The sequence below is a fragment of the Ambystoma mexicanum genome, chromosome 11 (genome assembly GCF_040938575.1).
Source record: "Ambystoma mexicanum isolate Mex_15411 chromosome 11, UKY_AmexF1_1, whole genome shotgun sequence".
NCBI lineage: Eukaryota > Metazoa > Chordata > Amphibia > Caudata > Ambystomatidae > Ambystoma > Ambystoma mexicanum.
Window position 1 is genome coordinate 100858439 of NC_090934.1, and position 18043 is coordinate 100876481.

The following is an 18043-nucleotide window of genomic DNA, read 5'->3' on the forward strand; positions in this document are numbered from 1 at the left end:
CACTCAATTTCAATCGCCATTATAAAAACATATGGAAAGCCGAATGATGCAGACCCCAGGCCTAGGCGGAAGGTAATTGTTATCTACTATGGCACCATAGTGGCAGTACAAGAAAAAAAATTGGGAAATATTTTGCACTAGCTCCCAAAATATGGTCATTTAGACCCACTATTATCGATTTCTGCTAGGGCTTTATGTTTTCTAAATTAGAAAATGACCTTACATCAGAATGTTCACCAGCTATATTCACTAGTGAGCTTCATTCTCTACAGCCATGGGCCGGTTCTACCACAAGGCAATATGAAATCACAGTCTATTGCGCCACCAGCGGAGGAGGCCAGATTGGACCTAATAGCAGTAAATATGGGCACATTGTTGGTCGTGGGGCTCTTTAGGGTCGCAGGGCCTCAGGCAGCATACATATGTGCACTGACCTCTGTAAAGGTCATAAACACATGCATAGGAACCCAACAGATTTACAGTGAGCAGAGGGAAGGATGCAGGGGAGGAAAATGGGAGACAGCATGGATAAACATTTCAAGTTACTAGCTCGGCCTAAAAAGTCACTCTCCCTCCTCAATTCTGCACATACCCACAGGACACCATGTCTTATTAGCCAAGAGTCCATTATCACTAGCCAATGACTAGTGGCGAGGGCACACTTTGAGGCCTGGAAAAATAATAATCTCATGAAAATTCAACAGGTTGGATTGTGCACCAGTACAATTACTGAAGGCAAACTAGACTAAAGTGAAAAGTTCAAGGAAACGCGCAGTTCGGTTCATGTAAACGGACACACAAAGTTAGACCTATGAATGTGAGCAAATTTGACAGTTAGGAAGGGTACACAAAAAGTATAATTGGAGAGAAAAAAGGCACGAGTGGGGCCTAACTAAAATAAAGATCTACTTTTACTCTTTCTGAATGCCAATCCATTTACCCACAGCTTTCTGCCACTACTAGTGAAGATCTGGGGAAGCGACTCATAGGCCGTGTTTAAAAAGGTGAATTATGGAGTCAAGCCTGTACATATAAGCTTAATGGCGTTGACTATGCGGATGGGGCCTTACTTCTGTATAGGAATTATCATGCTTGATGGACCCTGTTCTATGGGACGGTGCCGTCTCAGAGGGATCTAGTCATGTTTTAGGTCCTTGTGCCTTTCCAGAGGAGAAATATCCATTTGTGCACGAGTTTCATCCCGCCCACCAGGACAGCGCAGAACTAAAATGGCAGGAACTTCTCCTCTGAACAAGAGTACCAACATCAGCCTCAGAAACCCGTTTTTGCCTCGTTGGGCATCCTTAGTAAGGTGCGGTGTCCCTCCAGGCACATGGAGAACTAATCACGGCTCAAACATAGCTCTTACGTAAAAACAAAGTTCTAAAGGACTTGGAATAAATTAACCAAAAAAGGAATATCCTCAGTTGTATTTTCACCCATGAACCTCAGGGGCCCTATGATCTGCCCAGGATTTTAAGGGGGCAACACAGTACTTTTAGAGTGCAAACATGCCGCATATATCATAATTAGACTCAAGGCGGCTGGACTTGCCTTAAAAGGCATCAGAGTTCCTTTACAGCTTTATGTGAAACATCTATTTTAAGCCATCCCGCCAAGCATGGTTCTTGGCATTAACTTTTATCAACTAGCAAAATAATCGTCAACCATTTGTGAAGGAATACAGAAGGGGGGTAATACAAATCAGATGTGCCAAAAGGGAACCGCCTGAAAGGCGATTCCTATAGAATAATTGAGCTTACCAGAGAACGCACAGGAAACCAGTTGACTCTGGGCCAACATTTTTTATTATTTAGTACCTCTGAACTGACACTGAGTGACTTATTTCCATGGAGGGATATTTTACTTTCTGCTGAAGTCAAAAGCCCATGCCTTATCCTGGATGCTAAGCTATGCTTCATTACCCAACTTATGCCAATTACCCAGAATGCTCACTTTCGACTACACTTATTAAGCCGTAGCCTCCTTTTCTTGGACCAAGGCCACAGAATCGAGGTGGTTTGAAGCCTGGTACGGTCATGCCTCGATTACTGACGTGTGCTATGTCTTGGGTTATCCATATATGCTATTCGTCACATACAACTTGTCCAAAACAGGGCTGCTAACAGGACCACCACAAGCGTCTATATATCACTTGCACCTGTCTGTTGGCTGCTAACCCAACACAGGATCATATTAAAAAACTACTGTGTGACCCACCGTGCCTACTGACCCAGGGGTCCTAAATATATCTCAAACCACCCCAGTCAGCATAAGCCAATGGGTAACATGCTATGATTCTCAAGCACACAGACAGCTAAACTATGCTTGCTGCAAGAGGACCACAGCACAACCTGACATAACACCTGGAACCTGGTACCCTTACGGGCAAAATGCTAATCTTACTTTGATCGGTCAAACTCATGCTCAGACAGTTCGTTTTATTTTTCATTACTGTGTTTCCCCCTATTCCCACTGATAAACCTCACGATGCAGTCTATCACGGTTGTAATGGGAACCCGCTTCCTACGTCCCTTAAATGAGGATACCAGGAAAACACATTTGCTTGCACAGTGCTTACTGTCATTTATCGACAGTGGCAAGAAAGGCCATGGAGAGAACCTCAGAACAGGAGAAGTCATAAAATGTGTGGGAATGCAACTGGGGAGCATATTGTCCATATTCTTAATAGAAATACTCAAAAACATTTGTAATCAACAAAATAAAATATTGGAACCCTCCAAATAAAAAAGGAGGAGGCCTCGCAATAGCATTCAGAGAACACCTCAGAAACACAGACGAACCTCTAAACATTGTGAATTGCGAATCCATGGTCTTACACTTACACCTATCAGCCAATCCAAAAACAAACATTAAATTTATACTGGTTTACAGACCACCGACATACGATGCAACCTTCGTCGACAGCTTCATAGAAGCCATCACCAACATAGCGATTCAACATGAGAATCCGATAATACTTGGGGACTTTAACATTTGGTTAGAAGAAAAACACGCCAACTCTCAAAACTCACTAATCGGGCAACTTACAGCCATGAAACTACACCAGCTGGTCAAAGGGCAACACACTCTGCAGGACACACCCTTGACGCAATCTTCGCCAAGAAAAAGAACATATCACCACTGATACAAATACGTTGGAGCGACCATCTAATCATTCCATCTGTGATCGGGCTAGCAACCAAAGCTTCCATCCAGCCCCTCAAGCTCCCAACCCCCACAAAAAAAACTGGAAGACCGTCTCATAGAACAACTGGATCTGACCAAACCTTCAACGGCAGAACTGGAGAAGGCAGACCTAGACGGGAAAACTGAGCTACTCAATAAATGGATTGCTGATACAATTGAAAACATCTCCCCGGGAAAACCATTTACCAGCTCAAGAAAAAGAGAAATGGCAAAATGTTTCACCCCACTACTAAACACCATGAAAAAGAACAATAAGCTGGAACGAGAATGGAGGAATAAATATGACCAAGATAAGAAAACCCAGTTCCAGAGACAAATCCGATGGTAGAAGAAGGAAATTAAAAAAGGCAAATAAAAAGAACTAGGATGACAGAATCACCAAAGCCACCCCACACAAAAAGAAATGTTGAACATCATAAACGAAATGAGAAACCCACCAGGTTGCGACAACAGTCCAATACCCTCACAGAAACTATGCAACAACCTGGCAGACCATTTCAAAAACAAAATCCACGACATATGACAAATCATACAAAACACACCAACGAACCCCAACACTCAACCAACCGGACCCAGCAAGGAGCCAGAGCACAAACTCCAAAACTGCCCGGAAATATCAGTAGAGACATTCGTCAAGCTGGTAAAACATAGCATGAAAGCAGGATCGACTATGGATCCCAGCCCCCCTGACATCTACAAATCAATCCTCATGCAAGGAAGCCATCCAAATATTACAGAAATCTCTTGGATCTATCGCTCGCGACAGGGACCGCACCACGATCCTTCAAATCAGTATATATCAAACCTCTTCTAAAGAACACAAGTGGTGACGTGGAAGATCTCTCCAACTACAGGCCGATTTCAAACATTCCCTACCCGGCAAAACTCCTAGAAACATACGTATACAAGCTAACCCAAGAACAAGTAGAAAAACACCAGTTGCTAGACCAAGCACAAGTCACCTTCAGACCTGCAAGAGGAACAGAATCGGCACTCCTATCCATCTGGGATGACCTAAAAACAAATGCAGACTCCCACCACAACCTCGGCCCTGATTCTGCTCGACCTCTCGGCAGCTTTCGACACAGTTAGCCATGACATCAAAAGATTAGAAGATAGAACGGTCATGGCACTACTCTGGATTAAATCATTCCTAGCAAACAGAACAGAAACTGTATAGATAAAACCCTTTAAATCTACTCCACAAGTTAACGACTGTGGAGTACCACAAGGATCCTCACTAGCACAACTATACTTCAACATCTACCAGACGCTGTTAATCAAAATCTTCAAAAAAAATTCTACATTACATGGTACAACTACGCAAGCGACACTCAAAACATCTACAAAATAGAAGATACACAAGCAGATCACTCAACTCTATCAGAATGTCTGAAAGAGATCTATGACTGGATGAACTCCAACATCCTAAAAATCAACCCAGGAAAGACAGAAATCATGATTATATCCAAAAACCAAGAGAACAACACTTCAATTCCCTGGCCGATTGAACTGGGAATCGCGCCCACACCATCTAAGGTAGTAAAAAACCCTGGGAGGCCTAATGGACAACGTTCCAACCTTAGAACCACAAGTAAACGCGATAATTAAGAAATGCTTCTTCCTCCTACACTCAACAAAAAGAATCCTACCTTTCCTCTCCTTCACCCACAAAACACTGACAATTGTCGCCCTCATCATGTCAAGAATCGACTACGCAAACAGCCTCTACCTTGGGATGCCAGAACACCTCCTGAAGAAATGACAACACATCCAAATTGCAGCAGCTAGACTCCTCCTCAAAATATCTAGAAGAGATCACATCACTCCAGCACTAGAAATGCTAAATTGGCTTCCAACATTGGAACACATTAAAAAATGTGCATAACACACAGGGCAATCAACGGAATGGGAGCAGAGTTCCTACAAAAGAAAATAATCTACATACCAACAAGAATCCTGAGATCTAGCAATGAAATCCGCCTGGAACCTAAACCATACGTCAGGAAAAGACTAGGAGGCACCTCTTTCTCCGACCTAGCCGCAAAAACCTGGAACAACCTCCGGAAGGAATAAGATATTCCAAAGATCATCTAAAATTTAGTAAACTACTAAAAACCTGGCTCTTCAACACCTTGAAACCAGAAGGAAACAACTGAAACAATCCAACAGGAAATACAAAGAACAGGCTGAAAGAATATATGACGGCGCAGACAAGACCTAGGACCCACTAAGGGAAACTCCTAAAAGAACAAGCGAGACAATGATAGGTGGAACACAACACGAGCAACAACCCCATCTGGACAGAACAATAGCAAACATGCCTAACACAAAGTAGCAACTACCACCCTCACCCACTCAGACAGGTGTAGTGTACGGGCGGAGGTCACAAGCAGATCAATCCACAAACTGGGATGTAGGAGCTGGCCAAATACAAAGATAGAAATGCAAAGACCAGCTAAGTTAACATAATGACAGAGGGATGGGAGACAGCCTTATCATGCTGAAACTTATTCACTGAAAGGAAGACAACCATGTCTAAATCGCCAAAGACACAATAGGAATGTGCATTTCTCCAAATTACAAGGCTACTAACCGACCCCACAAAACTTCTAAAAACCTCACCACTCCTCACACACCTCTCACACTCCAACTAAACACAACCACATCTCTTAAACCGCAGCAATCCGCACGCACTTCACCAAAACGCAACCAACACACCACACAAACCTTCAGACAACAGCACACAACGGACTTAGACCAGATACCACACCAGAAATCTCAGCAAATGGTGTTAACCGAACTGAAGCTGCCAAAGGTACATCACAGCTCCCTTGTTCCTCTCCAAACTTTTCCCTATTAACATGCCCCTAACCTACCCCCCTTTCTTTCAGATCCGCCAGAAGGCCAGGGGACCACTCCAGTGGGGATTGTGCGTGGTACAACTATCCTTTAACATGAACAAATCGTGGCTCTGGCACTAGCGATTACTAGGGCTACCGCGCTGCAGCCTATAGGGATCTAAGCATCATGGCGAGTCGATGTACATGTGTTTCTTGATCTATGGCATGCAGCTGAAGGGTTACAGTACCTCGTTTCCTGTCCCCATCTGTCCATTCATCTACACGAAGCATATAAAACAAACAAAGCGGTTTCAAGAAAAATAGCAGAACAATCTCGTCATTTTTCTTTATTATGCCTCATTCCCTCTGCCTATCTGGTTCAATCATTCTCCCTCCCTCCCCCAACATCCCTTAAAAACTCTATTCACAAAGGACCACAATCAATCACTGACACCCACTGCCACCTGGCAAACCAAGATATGAAGACCTTCCCATGATCCCCAAACCCCTTCTGTTGGAGTTGTGGTCCCCTCAAGCTTGGGTTGGAGAATCCTGTAGGACCAACCAATCAGGGTGCTCCTGAATTCTCACGAATAACCCTTTATACCCCTTGGGTAAGGCTTCACTTGCGGCACTAGCCAACAACCTCTCACTATATCTTGGTGAAAAGTTTCTTTTTTTAAATCTCAAGACATTTAGACTTAAGATTTCCTTCATGTGCTCCCACTCCAAATAATTTCTGTGTACAGAGACAAGCATAACTACCTTGGTCTGATGCAATCAACTGTGATCAATTCGCAATACCTCCAGACAAATAAAATACAGACATTTTTCAAAATAGTGCATTGCACAGCCCTTTAAGAAAACTTTCAGTTTGACAAGAGGGCTGTGTTTCTATCAGACACCACTGTTTTAGCATTGGGATTGAAAAGGATCACAAATCAATACAAGTAGGCATTCTGTGACTAACACCCACAGTGGCTCAATGTTTTCTTTCAATCTTGTCTTTAGGGAACAAAACATTGATGTCAGCACATGATCTCATTTGAGATATTATCAGTACAAACACCCAGCTCCCCCAGTTTAATAAATTCTCAATAATACACATTTGTATCTACGTATGAAAATTTTCTTTTATTGGGATAGGTTTACTTACATCGGTCCTAGCAAAAGATCCACACTAGCATCAGTAAACACTAAACTCGGTACTACTACCCAATACTGGACTGCTACCCAGGTTAGAGGTCCCATGTTGAAGCCAAGGGTCTCTCTCCAATGATGACCATGGTCCACAAGGCATAAATTAGTTTTCAAAAATTGATTTGCAGAGTTTGCTAATCAAAAACGTACTTGATTAGCAAACAAAATTATTTGATTAGCAATTTTGTGCTGATATTTTCTACGGCACCAGACGTTATTTGTACCCAAGACTAAAATGAGGAACAAAACAGCATTATATAGCAATACTGTCATTATGCATTATGTATGAACTTACATTTTTAGGAATGGATTGGAATGTGTGTTTAAAAAGAAAACGAACACATACTGGTTGTTATCAAACAGGATATAGTTGGCTTAGTAAAAGTAGGAGATGATTTCTGCTGCACTCTCACTGTTAGCCCCTTTGAACTTGGAGTGAGCAAAGCAAAAAGCGTGCAAAGAGCCCTGAGGGCTTTAGAGGACTGCAGGGTGAGCTGTGTTTCCACTGAACAGGGCAATTTAAATAGCTAGTTGTGCTATACAAGTGTCAATTTAATTAGCAAACCTTCAGAATTGCATAGAAAATTGCTATACGCCACTACTTATTTTATGCCTTGGTCCATGATGTCATAAGAACATCCTACAATAAAGAACATGCTCCAAAGTTGGCATCAAATCCCCCCACTCCTTGCTTCAGTTTACAATAAGGCTACAAACTATTGGCCTGAAATATCTACTAGGCAAGGTTACATTGACCGCTTGTGTTGTGTGTTATAACCAACTACAGCAGAAGCTTTTTGAAATGCAGATAGACTGCTCAACCATTGCTACATCATGTCAATCAGAGCTGTGAAGAGCAGGCCTCTTTTTCCAGTGAGAGCCCATTTCAAGCATTCTGATTGGCCAATAAGTGGAGAGCATGTTCTAATAGGACGACAGCCCACAAATGCTGTACAAAGCAGATATTTGCATGCCTAAATCTGTCCCCACTAGGTCAACCTTCCACCTTTTCATGTTTATCAAAAACATTGATATCCCAACGTAGGGCCAGTAAAATAGACCTTGGAGTCACAGTTGATCAAATGCACTTCTGTCATGAGAAGCCATACTCTAGACTGTAATGGCAGCTCAACAGTGAATCGTATGACTTGAGCTATGTCCGTTCAGATACACCAACACACAAAAGACAAATGATTATATATTTTAATGGTCACATACGACCATGGCAGAGAACAAATTAATCCACCTCAGCCAATATCTCTTTCAAAAATTAAGGTTAATCACAAGAACATAATCAAACACTGTCTTCGATTGATTTTGTGCAGTTATACTGGGAATAAAACCACTATGATGAGCTACTGATATACACAATTGGGTGAGTTAGACTGTTTGGAATTAGGAGATGTGGTCAAGTATCGGCTGTGATATCTTGAACTCCAATCCTAGAGTACATACTTGAACAAACACTGTGATCCTGAGAAAATCTCATCACGTCAGGCTTCATTTTGCTAATCTGTCTAAAATAGGATGCAATCCAGCGGGATAACATCCAGTACTGTATTAAGCACGTTTTATGTTTAAAATGTTTATGATGATGTTCCCAGCACTCTGAAGATCACAGGGAGGACTGGCACAATGGGCCTGAAGTCCTTTGAGGACAAACTGCTAATTGCACTTAGAAGATGTATTACGATTGCCCCTTCTGTGCTTAAAGATCTGTCAGGATAGCCTCTCACTGCTCCTGGGCCTTGGTTCTGGACCTAACAGCTTCTAGATATTACCCCACCTATATGCTTACAATTTCTGTAAGGAAAGCCGTAGGATGGTACCCAGATATGCAGGTAGCAATGCATTGAACTTAGAACAAAGCACATGCAGGAACGTAGATGTTACACTTAGAGCATTTACACCTTAAAATGTTTTAGCCTGCCCATGACGCTTGAAGATATACGTTGGTAACCCTCGATCGCACTTATAACTCCATAGGTGAGCCATTGTAACACACAGTGGCTATATGTAGGGATTCTTGGGATCACACTTAGTTAACTCCTCGTTTAGTATTTATAGAGCTTGGTAGATATGTAGTAAGACCATAAAGGTAGTCTGTCTATTGCGCTTAGAGAACTGCATTATTCTTATTTCTATGTTAGCCTGTCGGACCCGCTTAGAAAGTAGTTCAAAGACAGTCCGTCTATTGCACTTGGTAGACTTATGGGTAGCCTGTCCATAGGGCCTAGGAAAGTTTAAAAAAAGGTAGCTGGCTTTTTTCTTCCCCACAGTCGAGATGACACAGCAACACCAAAGATTAAGCTCCATCTGAGCTGAAGATATGTATAAATGCACCACTTCGGTGGACCTCTGCCATAGGCCCGGCTACCCATCCACTAGAGAACACAGCTTTGACTATGATATATTCGGTCTAGCTGGTCCCATAACTGCTTCGCACTGAAACACCAGACTCGCCTCAACACCTCTGCCATTAGAATACAGTGAATACCTATGACAAATTTACGTCTATCTGGGTACATATCGACTCTGCTGCACTAGCGCTTTGTTGTCACCTCCCTCTGCACCCATCCACATGCCCGAGCTCTTGGGTTGCATTACCAGAGCCTATATAGCCCTCCTAAGTCTCTACAAATGGGCAAAGACGTAATATAAATGACTACTACAATACAATCATCTTAAATCTGCACATTTATACCATCGTGTATGTTCAGGGTGAACTTGGCTATATGTCCTCTGTTGTAAATCATTAAAAGAGGCATTTAAAATAAACTACAAGACTAAAAGGACAAAGGAGCAGGAGAGTAGCGTGGAAAAAGGGACAGGGTGCATTAAAAGTGCCTTTTTTGTTTTTTTAAAAATTGATATTCTAAATGAATGCAAAACTTGCAAACATTCCATAACTCCAATCAGGAATGTTTCAGATGGTTAACTTCAAGAATTAAGAATATACCAATTTATAGCATTTTGGAATGTGGAAAGGGATCAACAAAATGCAGAAAAACAAAAATAATAGTTTGAGAGCGAGTATGAATGTGTGTGTGCGCTTTTCTTCCAGATGTTGCTTCGGAACCGATTTTCCCATACATTTAGTATATATGGAAATTTGTACAGCGTATTAAGTATTAGTGTATGAACACATCAGGATCAATTTTAACTAGCATCAACGTTTTACGGGCTTCAGTCTGGGAATCGAGAAGTTATTTTTACCATTGTATGATTATTTCTTGTAGCACCTCTTAACAAAGACACTTATGTTTACTCTACCCAGGAACTATGCCCAGCACACATAAGGCCCATAAAGCGCAGGATGGTGCATTTTCCAGTAAATTCCATCATATCTACATTTTGTTCTATGTAAAGCATGGCAACATGTTAATATTGACCCACTTGCAAACTTTCCCTTTTACAGGAAGACCAGCGAGAAGCAGGGAGTCTGTATAAGCAGGGCTTCATAGCATAATCATTTGTTACACACCTTTCCTTAAAGATGTAGAGGGCCCCAGACCGCAGTAAAACTCTAGGGCGGAGGCAAAATGCATGTGCAACTTGGGACTGGCGCAAGCCTCCAAATACAATAGAACCCTTTAAATTAACACAAACAAAATTGGAAAAATAAAGGGGCCAAATTATGTGCACCCTAATAAACCTAAATTAATCATCTGCAGATAATATTTCAGTTATGCAAATTACCGTCCAACCACATATTTATGCCTCCTCTCCAACACCAGGATGGAGAACACCCGACTGAAAGTAAACCTAGAGACGATCGGGTGATGGCTGTTGGGATGTCTGGCCATAGACTAAAGAGGTTGCATAGAATGGTCTGTATACCAGTGATTAAAAAGGGCAGAACACTATGGATGTGTGTGTTGCTCAATTAAGGTGTTCCGATTGGCTGAAGGCTTGTGATGCAGGTTTAAACCAATGTTCTAACTGGGTTTTATGCTAACGCCCACCATAGAGGTGGAGTCCTTAGTCCATTCCATTAAATCAATGCTTCCCGATAATAGAAACATAATTCTACACAGAGCTAACTCGGTGGAGGAGTTAAAGAGATGCAGTGAATAAACACAACATTTAAATGTATGGACTTTTAGTTGGTAAAGCAGGGTGCATGCGTAAACTGCATTGGGATAAAGCTACCTTTTGAGTAAGTTTAGTATGTTGCACAGCCTGGTGTGGCTTACATGCCAAATACACACAGACAAGATTTACAGTTCTGCATGCGCAGAATGTGTCATTGCCACCTAAACTCATGTAATCACAGTGGTTGCACACCAGATCTGGTCATCCTGGCAGAGTGTAGGGTTGTCACTATTCTCCAAAATGTGGGGTCTATGCAGTGCTCAGTAAGGTGTATTGGCGTCTTCCTGGATGGATGTTTGGCTTTGCTTAAGCTTTCATAAAATTCAATATAATGTGTATTGGTGGAGTGTTAAAAGATGGTGGCATAGCACATAGAAAATAAAAAGGATACTGATGGTAGAGCATTTTCACTGTCTTCCATCTCCCTTCCATATCTGTTACCCTTTTCACCAATGTACTGCTCAATCCAACCGTCTGCTATGTTTCATCACCCTCTCTCTTATGCTTCTAGTTGGGCTCTTGTTTTGTCCAATTCATTCTGATTTTTCCATACTCAGAAGTTGCTTCTGATTTCAGTAGGGAGACAATGTATCAACATTTCAGAAACCGACCGACCACCAGATGTTTCAGCTATGATGCCAATATATCACAAGAACAACAACCCATGTCCCTCTGCACTTGAGCAAGTCTCTATGCCTAAGGATTTTCGGTCGCAATGACGTAGATACTGGCCCACAGATGTACTTGAAATCAGTGTTGCCCACATGTTCAGGATGACATAAGGAAATTCTGGAATTAATTATGTGTGTTATGAGCCACAGTTCCTTAATTTCACCCTGACATAGAATTCGGAATCTGGGAAAGAAGTAAAAAGCAGAACAAACCTGCAACTGAAAAAACAAGAAAACACAGCTAAATCAAAACCATTCAAATGAATCAGTGGGCAAGCAGAGGAGTGGTGAATCGGTAGGCTTGGTTATAGATTTGTACGTGCGTTGACAACGTTCCCCCAATTCTGATCTAACTCGATTCAAGACACTTCAGAAATAGAAAATCCCCACGTAGATGTTACACGGAACTAGAGCAGTGCAGGAAGTATTTCAGTACAAACCAGTCTCATTCCCCAGGGAAAGATTCCATTGTGAGTATATTAATGTATACTAATCATAAAGGGTGTGCCTGTAGGCTGGTAACCTTCCGAGTATTAGTTGTTGGCATGGAAACGTCACCAGAGGGAGTCATTAAATTACGGATCCCATGGATAGCATATCCTCCTGGGAGGAGTGATACGATAGGGTGGTGTAGATGATAGTGGCCAGAGAAGCTGTGAAAATAGCGATATAGCATATTTTCTTGACTTGTTATTTGCATGCTCTGTGGTTGTCCTGGGTGTGTGGTCCTGTTCATATATGTATTTTGATGAATGAAGGCTGTTTTAAAGGCAGTTAAGACGTTAAGGTATTATGTCGTGAGGCCCTTTAACAAAAGCGCCTTGCTCTACATGATGCGTTTGTCTTTTTGTGTTGTTGTTGGCAGAGTGCTAAAGTGCTTGCTTCACATTTCCTAGCTGTTCTTTATAGGAGGCTCTCTGCCAATGTGGGTAGTCTCTTCTGATCAGTCAACCTTTTGTGGTATTTGTGACTTCGGAGTGCCTGTGTGGAGAATACTTTGTGATATTGAACCATTCTTGCCCCCTTTGGATTTACACGGTATACTATTCCTTTGGTTTCATTGATTTTTGGTTTTCAAGTTCACTTTTATGCGGCTAACACCCACATTTTCTTTTATTACCCTTCTTTTACTGATGTGTTGGATCAACAGGTACCGCGATGTCTACAGGCCAATAAATCCGGGGTGGCGGCTCAGTTTCTAAATCTTAATCCTAATAAGACGGAGATCTTAACCTTTGCTGCTATACCTGTTATATCTCGACCTTCATTTATTTCATTTCCTCTTATTCAGATACCCTTATCTTTCTCAGCCTGTAATCTTGGGTTTATTGTCGATTCTTCTCTTACTCATATCAAATCCTTGTTGTTGCTCGATCTTGTCGCATGCCAAATTACAATAGCAAAAAGATTTGCCATTTACTTACTTTTTTCACTGCTAAGCTAGTATTACAAACCTTTGTTCATTCTCGTTTGAATGGTCTTGTTTATATCTTGGCTGCCTCCTCAATATATGCATGCTTCACTCATCCGTTAGGCTTCTTTTATTTTATTGTACCATTGTTTTTATGTGAAGTGCCTTGGATAAAAGCACTTCACATAAAGTATAAATGCCAATAATAAAATTGTACAGGCTGCTCTGCATCATTCCATGATAGCATTGCCAGGAAACCAAGTGTGATATTTTTTAACAGGTGAAGCACCTTTCCAGCATTGTCTTTAGGGATACTCTTTTTCTTATAATAAAAATAATAATGTAGCATTTATATAGCACTACGAACCGTGAGGTATCTGAGTGCTGCTTATTATTACTCACGGTGTGTGGTGCTCATTTATCGACCTAGGAAGGATGAAAGGCAACCCTCGTTGGCTTTATTCCCATGATACAGGGAGGGTGGGTATGCCTTTGCAAGTCGTATTCCTTTGGTGGTCATATTCCTTTGGTGGCAGCATGCCTACAATTGCCACGCATGTGGTGGGGTGCATAGGAGCCGGTGGAAGATCTGCATTCACTTTCTGGGTCTTGTTCTCAGGGGTCTCTGCTCCCTGCAATGATGAACGTGGCAAGGGAAATGCAGACAAGGCCATGTGTGGGGTAATGCAGGGGTCAGGCAACATTGTGTGATTGGGCTTACCTTTCTAGGTGATTACACTCAATGATAGGCCGGGGGGAAAGGGCGGGGGAATCTATTTCTGTCTTGGTCCCTAGAGATTCTATTCAGCTGTTGCTTTGAGGAATGGGACATGTGATCGAGTGCATGGGGGTTGAGTTGCGAAGAGGAACCTTTTCCAGAGCCTTGGCCCCTGGGGTTCTTTGCAGCCTTAGATTTTTTGCATGCGCAATGCGATGGGGCGAGGGCGACTCTAATGTGGAGAACGGGGCTGTTATTCGGGAAGTGGGCTGTGATGGGGTGCTGGGGTCCTCTCCCTACCATTGCCGCCGAGATGGCCTCCATACATTTTAAGCAGAGGGTGGGGTGGGGTGCACGGTGCTGCCCCCTGCGATGCTCTGCAGCTTATGACTGCAAGAGGCGACTAGTGTTGCAAAAGGACTACACTGTTAGTAGAGCAGGTTGTTATTTGTGTAGGAAGCTATGGTGGGGTTCAGGGTGGCCGTTTCTGGTCCTTGCCCCAGGCACATCTACACCCTTTGCTTGGGCTCGGCTGTGGTGTAGGGCGGTCACCTTTCCGGGCCTTGTCCCCCGGGATGCTCTGGGCCCGCAGTCTCTGGTCCAGGATGTAGAGCATCTCCCCGCCCAGGTTAATGAAGAGCAGCGGCAGCGTGCGCAGGGACATGACTGTGTTATTGGATCCCCCGGCGTCCGAGAGAAAACAGTGGCGGTCGGGGAGACAGCGGCGCCGGCGGAAGGAAGAATGGATGGCTCGGCCTCCTCCTCTCAGACGCCGCAGCGCCGTTGCCAGGACAACAAAGAGGAAGAACCAATCAGCGAACGCCTTCTCTGACAGGCCCAGGGCGTGTTAACAGTACGTCAATATGGCGGCGCTTGCAGTGACGTCATTCATACACACAAAGCGGCCATGTTGAATTGAGATTTACACTATTGCTATAAACTGGAGGTCCTTTTAGATTGGAAATATGCACCTCGCAATGGAAGAGCCTTCCAATTTTGAATTGGATTGGCACATTATTTCTCAAAAAGGGTTTTCATTTGTGCTAGTAGGTGGCAGACATTATAGAGTTATAAGTTAGGTTGTTTTCAAAAAATGAATAGTTTTCAAAAAATGAGTAGATTGTTTCAGTTTAATATCTTTCATCCCAGTTAAAGAAGACTAGGTAATATAGATTAAAACCATATAATTAAATCCCGAAAAATGTATGTGTAGTCAGCTTGTTAGAATGCATGCATGGATGGAATGAAGTAGGTGTGTGCTGTGATAGAATATGGAATGGTGCAGAGGAATGTTATGCTTTGAGAGGAACAGTTAGAGCAGTTGTTCCAGCTGTTGGAGGCTGACAGAGTGGTGTCCGGTGGGGTTTGCTACTTATATTTATTTATTGGGTGTTTATAAAGTACCTATACACATACATGCCAAATTCTCAAGCACCTGGGAGGGAGATTTTGCGACAGAAAACACGAGACAGGAATTTCCCAGTAGGATTGCACTGGGGATTAAATTATTAGCAATATTTTGCATCAAAAAATCAGGAGTCTCCAGCAATGGTCTTACTGGGTCTTGTACCAGTCGGATCATGCAAGTGCAGTAACAAGAAGTGGGGAAGGGAGTGAGTAGGGGGAGGGAGTGCCAGGCGGAAGGGATAATGCTAGGGTGGGAGGGAAGTGTGGGGCACAGTGTTACCCGGGGTTTGAGGAGTTAATACTCTCGGGCCCCCGCCGTTGGGGAGGCGGAGCCTGGCGAGGGAGAAAGGGGTTCTGGGAAATGTGCACGGGAAGCGCCAGTTACTACGTTGTTGAAAAAGGAATAAAGACGTTCCCATACTTGCCAACCCTACCGATTTAGGCGGTAGGATACCGCTTTTGAAGCAGTCCTACCGCCTACCGATTTTTTAACACCAAATACCGATTTTTTTTTGTAAAAAAAAAAAAAAAAAGTATTTTTTTTTAAACATTTTTTTTTTTTTTTGCCCACGCCAGCTCGGGGGAGTCTTTCAAGGGCTCCCCCGATCTGGCATACCGGGAGAATGCGCGGCATGCAGGCTGTTAATGTCAAAGGCACCCACGGCGGTGGGCTAAAAGCGCCCCTCGGCCGCGGGTGCCTTTGGCAAAAGGCGCCATTAGCCCCCCACCACGCCAACTCGGGGGAGTCTTTCAAGGACTTCCCCGAGCTGGCATACCGGGAGAATGCGCGGCATGCAGGCTTTTAATGTCAAAGGCACCCACGGCGGTGGGCTAAAAGCGCCCCTCCGCCGCGGGTGCCTTTGGCAAAAGGCGCCATTAGCCCCCCACCACTAGAACTCAGAGTCTTTCAAGGACTTCCACGAGCTGGCGTAGCGGGAGAAGGCGCAGCATGCAGCTTTTAATGTCAAAGGCACCCACGGCGGTGGGCTAAAGGCACCCCTCGGCCGCGGGTGCCTTTGGCAAAAGGCGCCATTAGCCCCCCACCACGCCAACTCGGGGGAGTCTTTCAAGGACTTCCCCGAGCTGGCGTAGCGGGAGAAGGCGTGGCATGCAGGCTGTTAATGTCAAAGGCACCCACGGCGGTGGGCTAAAAGCGCCCCTCGGCCGCGGGTGCCTTTGGCAAAAGGCGCCATTAGCCCCCCACCACGCCAACTCGGGGGAGTCTTTCAAGGACTTCCCCGAGCTGGCATACTGGGAGAATGCGCGGCATGCAGGCTTTTAATGTCAAAGGCACCCACGGCGGTGGGCTAAAAGCGCCCCTCCGCCGCGGGTGCCTTTGGCAAAAGGCGCCATTAGCCCCCCACCACGCCAACTCGGAGTCTTTCAAGGACTTCCCCGAGCTGGCGTAGCGGGAGAAGGTGCAGCATGCAGCTTTTAATGTCAAAGGCACCCACGGCGGTGGGCTAAAGGCACCCCTCCGCCGCGGGTGCCTTTGGCAAAAGGTGCCCTTAGCCCCCCACCATGCCAATTCGGGGAGTCTTTCAAGGACTTCCCCGAGCTGGCCTAGCGGGAGAAGGTGCAGCATGCAGGCTTTTAATGTCAAAGGCACCCACGGCGGTGGGCTAAAAGTGCCCATCCACCGCGGGTGTCTTTGGTCAAAGGCGCCATTAGCCCCCCACCACGCCAACTCGGGGGAGTCTTTCAAGGACTTCCCCGAGCTGGCGTAGCGGGAGAAGGCGCGGCATGCAGGCTGTTAATGTCAAAGGCATCCAATGCGGTGGGCTAAAAGCGCCCCTCCGCCGCGGGTGCCTTTGGCAAAAGGCGCCATTAGCCCCCCACCACGCCAACTCAGAGTCTTTCAAGGACTTCCCCGAGCTGGCGTAGCGGGAGAAGGCGCAGCATGCAGGCTTTTAATGTCAAAGGCACCCACGGCGGTGGGCTAAAAGCGCCCCTCCACCGCGGGTGCCTTTGGCCAAAGGCGCCATTAGCCCCCCACCACGCCAGCTCAGGGGAGTCTTTCAAGGACTTCCCCGAGCTGGCGTAGTGGGAGAAGGCACAGCATGCAGGCCTTTGATGTAAAAGGCGCCCACGGCGGTGGGCTAAGGGCGCCCCTCCGCCGTGAGTGCCTTTCACAAAAGGCACCATTAGCCCCCCACTACGTCAACTCTGGCGAGTCTTTCAAGGGCTCCCCCGAGCTGGCGTGATGGCAGAAGGCGTGGCAGGTGCCTCATTGTCATTGAATGCACCCGCGGCGGCGGGCTCATCCAATGACAATGGGCAATGGGCTGCTGACGCGCCCAATTCCTATCATTAGCTCCTCGCCTGACTATTTTTGAAACTTTAAGATTCCTACAGATTTTTGGTCACAGAATGTTGGCATGTATGCGTTCCTCCATTCCCTCCGTGTGTGCGTCCTTCATTAGGCCTAGATCCCTAGGTAACATTTGGCGACGAGGATTTCTCCTGCACACCGGAGCCCTCCTCCAGT

At 44.7% G+C, this 18043-nt stretch overlaps 1 protein-coding gene across 2 annotated transcripts in view; it reads right to left on the reverse strand.

Annotated features, from left to right (window-relative positions):
- OSCP1 (organic solute carrier partner 1) overlaps positions 1-14894 on the reverse strand; it is a 185467-nt gene extending 170573 nt beyond the window's left edge. Inside the window, exons 1-2 of one of the 2 annotated variants that reach the window (XM_069622632.1) lie at positions 14701-14894; positions 6302-6331 (exon numbers count right to left, since the gene is read on the reverse strand). In XM_069622632.1, the coding sequence (XP_069478733.1) occupies positions 6302-6331; positions 14701-14812 (142 nt within the window). In that variant the 5' untranslated portion in view covers positions 14813-14894. The remainder of the gene's footprint in view (positions 1-6301; positions 6332-14700) is intronic. The other variant, XM_069622633.1, reaches the window with a different exon arrangement.
- Between the last annotated feature and the right edge of the window lie 3149 nt (positions 14895-18043).